Source organism: Monoraphidium neglectum (genome assembly GCF_000611645.1).
Source record: "Monoraphidium neglectum strain SAG 48.87 unplaced genomic scaffold scaffold03596, whole genome shotgun sequence".
Lineage (NCBI taxonomy): Eukaryota > Viridiplantae > Chlorophyta > Chlorophyceae > Sphaeropleales > Selenastraceae > Monoraphidium > Monoraphidium neglectum.
Window position 1 is genome coordinate 1 of NW_014010033.1, and position 5,388 is coordinate 5,388.

The 5,388-nt window shown below is 62.0% G+C and overlaps 2 protein-coding genes across 2 annotated transcripts; one reads left to right on the plus strand and one right to left on the minus strand.

Moving 5' to 3' along the window:
• Positions 1–265: 265 nt before the first annotated feature.
• Positions 266–3,193, plus strand: MNEG_13049 (hypothetical protein; the record flags this gene model as incomplete). The annotated part of the gene is made up of 5 exons (XM_014038478.1): positions 266–523; positions 1,147–1,418; positions 1,839–1,976; positions 2,489–2,650; positions 2,944–3,193. 5 exons carry the CDS (start codon positions 266–268, stop codon positions 3,191–3,193), a joined length of 1,080 nt encoding a protein of 359 aa, XP_013893932.1.
• Positions 3,194–4,715: 1,522 nt separating this feature from the next.
• Positions 4,716–5,186, minus strand: MNEG_13050 (hypothetical protein; the record flags this gene model as incomplete). Its single annotated transcript, XM_014038479.1, has 1 exon — positions 4,716–5,186. The coding sequence occupies one exon, from the start codon at positions 5,184–5,186 to the stop codon at positions 4,716–4,718; it is 471 nt and encodes a 156-aa protein (XP_013893933.1).
• Between the last annotated feature and the right edge of the window lie 202 nt (positions 5,187–5,388).

A 5,388-nucleotide genomic window follows, 5' to 3' on the forward strand; every position in this document is an offset into this window, starting at 1 on the left:
TTGTATGTGTGTGCGTACGCGTGTGTGTGTGTCCGTGTTTGCGTGCCTGCAAGCATGTGTGCGTGCGTGCAGGCGCGCACGCACGCAGCTGCGAAGCTGCGCAGCAGTGCGTGCGTGCATGCGTGTGTGTGTATGCGTGCATGTGTGTGCGCGCGTGCGTACATGTGCGCGCATGGCGCATGTGCATCAGCAGCCATCTCACTTCAAGACATCTCAACTTGAAGCTTACTCATTCTTGTTGCCCTGAGCAAACACTTCCTCAATCATGACAGACCCGAATGCCAAGTACCAAATCGATGCTCCCATTGAGAAGGCCTGCTTCCCCGGTGACGCCCTGGTGACGCTCATGGACCCGGCCACCGGCGGCGTCACCCGCCGCGCACGCATGGACGAGCTGCGCATCGGTGATGCGGTGGAGTGCCTGATGCCAGCGGCGAGGCGGGGGCCGGGGCTGTTCAGGGATAACGAGCAGCGCTACGTGAGGGGCGTGTGCCACGTGTTCAACTACCACGACGTGGACGCGGTGAGTCGCGACAGAGGTTCAATGCTGACTGTGATTTTCCTGTTTTTGGGGGGTGGGGGGCATGCATAAAGGGGCCGCTTGGACTTGCACAGAATGCGCATGTGGTGCGTCATGGTGGTGGTCGCTTGCTTGGACACGGGGATCTCTGGGTTTGGGAGGCGATGAGGAGATTTGGAGACGGGGCGTGGCGCGACTTTCAAGATTCTCGATGCACCAAAATCATGCTTGCTTGTGATCAACCGGGGCCCCGGAGGGTGGCAGGGAGTTTTCGAAAGCTAGTACCACGCCGCGCCTGCATGCCCATTCTCTCCTCCCTTGCGTTCCCCTCCGCCCCTCCCGAGCTCGAGCGAAGGATTGAGATTAGGGTTCAGGATTGTTACAGCGTCCTGCGGTCGCCCGCTCCTGGAGCCATCCAGGCTCATGGGATTTATACAGTAAAGCACCAATGTTGTGTAACTGAGATTCAGGTGGCTGCCGTGCGCCGTTCAAAGCAGGCGTGCACGAAGGCCCCGCTATCACAGCGAAGAGCCCACTATCACAATCACAACGGCGCGGCACCCCCTGACCCCAAGCCTTGGACCCTGAACCCTCGACCCCCCCACACACACACCACCAAAACCCAGGACTCCACCCACTCGTTTGTGGCACTCCACTACACCGACGCCGCCGGCCGCCCCGCCAAGCTGCGCGCCACCAAGGAGCACGTTGTCTACGTCGCCCCCACCAACCTCGGAGCGGCTGACAGCGACGATGACAGTGGCGCAGCGACCGTCACCGAGCTGCCGCCCGGCGGTTTCGGCAGGCGGGCAGACATGGTGGCCGTCGGGGACTTCCTGGCTGTCAAGGGGAAGGAGGAGGGAAGCTTCTTCTACGCGCGCATTGAGGCGATCACCAGGTTTGTGGATGCGCGTGCTGAGTCCATCCATAGTTTTGCATGTGTCTTGATTGGGATCTGACTTTTGCAGGGCTGCTGACTGTGAGTTTGCAGCTGGGGGGCGAGCAAGGCAGGGGCCTCGACACGGCAGCAGGCACAGATGCACAGCGCGTCCAGGGCCGCCCGCCGGCGCGACCGGGAGCGTTCGAATCGAGGGAAGGGTCGCGGCGGGCAGCGAGCGCTGGACGCATGCCCTGTTGGCACTGCGGCACATGGCGGCGACGTTTGATCCAACTGGACACTGGTGCTGCCCCCTAATATCCCAAACCACCATCTTTGGCGGTTGGGAACTGGAGCCGAAGGCCATCCGATCGCAACCCCTTGATGGCCCTGAGATACTTTGCTCCTCCCCCCATCCGGATACTTTCGTTTAATATCCAGGGAGGACCACAGGGGCGCCTACGCCCCCTTGCTCACACACGCCGGCCTGCCCATCGTCGACGGCGCCGCAGCCTTCGCCTGGGCCCACTTGCCGGAGCGAGACCCCCACCCCGCGCAGAACCTCGGGGAGTTCTACAGGTGCGGCGGGCGAGACCTCGATCTGATGGGTCGGCAATCAGTCATGGTTGCACTGCATTGGGTTGCTTGGCCAGCCCGCACCCGGCACTTGTTGCGCACCGGCGCCCATTGTGTACCACAGGGGTGGGTGGATCTGGGTTGACAATCGGGTCTTGATGTGAACGTGTATGTCGAGGGGAGGGTTGCGCCTCAGTCACTGAGGGGACCCTCACGGTGAGATTCAGAAACTCGATGAAGCAAACAAGCCACCCTCTGATGTGCCCAAGATCTGGATAGTATCAACCTTGCTGCCGCGCCACCCCAAGGCCCACAAAAATGTGCTGCTCCCTGAACTCTGCTTGCAACCTCAAAGCAAGGCCCTAGCCGCCCACCATCACACCGACCAACCATACCGGTTGTGGGCTAGAGCTGCCGGCCTTTGTGGCACCCCCCCCCCAAATTAAACCCTCCCCAGCCATTTTTTCAGCCCTCCCGACCGCCCCCAACCGCCCTCAACCGCCCCCAACCGCCAGGCACATCCGCCTTGTGAAGGATTTCAACGACTCCCTCGCCTCTGGCTGCGCCGGCGCCGCCTGCCCCTGCCTCGATGCGCCCGACGACGCGGGACGGCCGTGCGTGCGGCTGGGTGACCGCCTGGCGGACCTGCCAGCTGGCGCGAGCGACTTTGCTGAGAGGTGAGAGAGGATTTCACAGTTCAGGGCCACCATGCCGCCGCGTTCTACTTGGCATTGCTAGGCCGTCGACGACCTCGATTCGCCTTAGAGCCGGGCCGGCGGCGGCGCGTAGTCCAGATGTGTTGTGATTTGCAGCTGGGCGGCCTATTCTCTCGCTGTGTTGACAACGGCCGGGTCCGTCTACTACTTGTTGTGCTTTTTGTTTTGTATGCACATACATATATCTCACATAAGCCCTCATTGACACAACCTTGCTTGAACCTTACACACAACCCGATGACAATCAAACCCAGGACCATCGACGTTTGGCAGAGGGCCAGCTCCGAGGGGCGCACCTTCTGGGACTACGAGCGCGGCATCAAGCTTGGCAGGTTCTGGGAAGCTTCCCGCCTGACCCAGTGGGCGGCGGTCAACCTGCTCAGGCTCAAGCCCCACACGTTTGCTCTGTGGGCCACAGATTTTCTGATGGTCAAGCCAAAAGATGGGACCATCGGATTTGAGCCCGACGGCAACTGGGCGCCCGCCCTGCCCGCCTCGTCTTGATCGCTGAGCGGCAGCGTCCACATTGGAAGCCCCGAGCCGGAAACGTGCGGCTGGCTGCTGGCGCGGCGAGGCGCACAACCACGCGCAGTCGGTTACAAAGCCACTCGCACCCCTCCTTTGACGACACTGGACGACACATTTTTGCACCGCAACTGGCCGCCAGGCGGCCGCGCGCACTGCAATTTGAAGGCACACACACCGTGTATCCAGACGTGCATGCAATCGATCTTGCGGGCTGCTGCTTGTTTGTTTGTGTCGGTGCGTTTGAACGGGCACCAACAACTGTCGCTGGAAATCCTTCGCATGGATTGCACCCTTGACCTTCCGGACCACTGAAACTGATCGCAAACACGAACCCATCTGATTTACGGACGCGCCTGCACAGCAGATGCCTTACCTGATTCCATTGCCGTTGCCTCATGCGTGCGCTGCACACCCATTGGGCCTGGAGAGGAGCAAACAGCACACCCTCGCTGCTTGCAAACCGCGCCGGCCGCCACCACACTTGCCAATGTCGTTTTTGGGGGGTGTCCTTATGCGTGATTGGCTGCACGGCTTGGCGCACGACCCCCATCAGGTTGATGATTTCAAGGCGCGTCTTCCATTCATACTTTGGCGCCGCGAGCGGCCCAAACACAGCACGCCGAGCCTGGTTCCGCAGCCGTTATGCCTACCACCCCTGCATGTGACCGCCACCACTGCCTTCCCATTTTGCCGCCAAGTCACCAATCCCCTCATTCTCGCCGTGCGCGCCTAATCAAATACTGGTTTTCTTCTGCGTATGCCCTATCCTGCATCAATCAATGATCTTGGCCGGCAGGGCGGTGCTGTTGTGACGTCACACATCTCCACGCGGGGCTTGCGAAAATCACCAATATGTAAACCCCTACTCGAGCTACATCAGGATCACATGGACAGGTGTTCAAGGGGGCAGAGAGTGCTAGAAAGAGCCGCGGTGCCTGCCGGCATGGCCATGAGCAGGCGGGTGGGCCCGGGGCTTCAAGAGGGAGAGCGTTGTGGCCTCTACGGCGGCTGGGCAGCTGGCGCAATCAGGGCGGTACAGAGGCAGTACAGCGGGGCCGAGCAGCACAGCCCGTAGCACGTGGAACCCTTCCCCTGCAGCGGGCCTGCCCAACGCGCCGCTTGCCATGTGATTTGAATTCCTCAACCACGCGTCACTTGCGCCACATGCGCATGTGTCACTAGCGGCGCAAGTGCGACTCTATCCGGTGGGTTGTGGTTCTGGTGTTATCTCGAATGTTCGTTAATGCCATGGATCTTTCATGACAGAAGAGAGAGGGCAGCAGCCGCAGTATTTTGAAGCGTTTTGTCGAGGGTCACACATCGGTGACGAACGACTTTCCTCGTACCTGGCATTCTTGTTTAAGGAAACTCTGTTGATAAAAGACATTAGGTATCGTAAGCGTTGGAACAAGATTTCAACAATCTCCGACTTCTTCACACAGTTCGTTCGGCTTGCACACGGTTTCTCTGGAATACCTGTGAACATCGGCATACGAAGCTAGCTTTTGCATTCGATGGCAGCGGCGGCAGTGGTCCCGCCTCCATCGTGGGGCGGCGGCGGGGGCGGCGCGGCCAGCGGCGGCATCGCGCGCAAATGCTGCTGCTCCGGCGCCTCCCCCTGCTGCTGCAAGCAGTCGGCGTACCTCGACCCCACCAATTCGTCGAAGCTGCTGTTCCTGTGCGAGTGCGATTGCACGGACTGCTGCTGCCACGACAGCAGCGAGGACCTCGCCGATAAGGTGCGCCGCTGTGGCCGTGTGAAAATTTGGGTGGCGCGCCGCATGGCGCGCCGCATGCCGCCGTGATCCAGCCACAGAGGGCGGCGGCCGCGCATGCTGTCGCATGCGACATGCGCCCCGAGCTGGGCGGCGCCCGCGCCGCGGCCCCATGCCGAGGGGCCGTGGCTGGCGCCACCGCTACCACTCGCGTCGCGTGGCGCAGCGTGCGCGGTGCCGTTTTGGGGATGCATGCACATGCGCCTTCACCCCTGGATTCATACGCCTTTCCCTCCGCTGCCCCGCAGATCGCCGCCCTCGTGCCCTCCCTCCGCCCCCGCCCCGCCACCGCCTACGCCTGCCGCCCCGCGCGGCCCCCGCGCCCCGCGTCCGCGCCGCCCGGAAGCGCCCTTCGGGGCGCGTGGCGCGGCGCGGCCGAGGCGCTGCTGCGGCGGG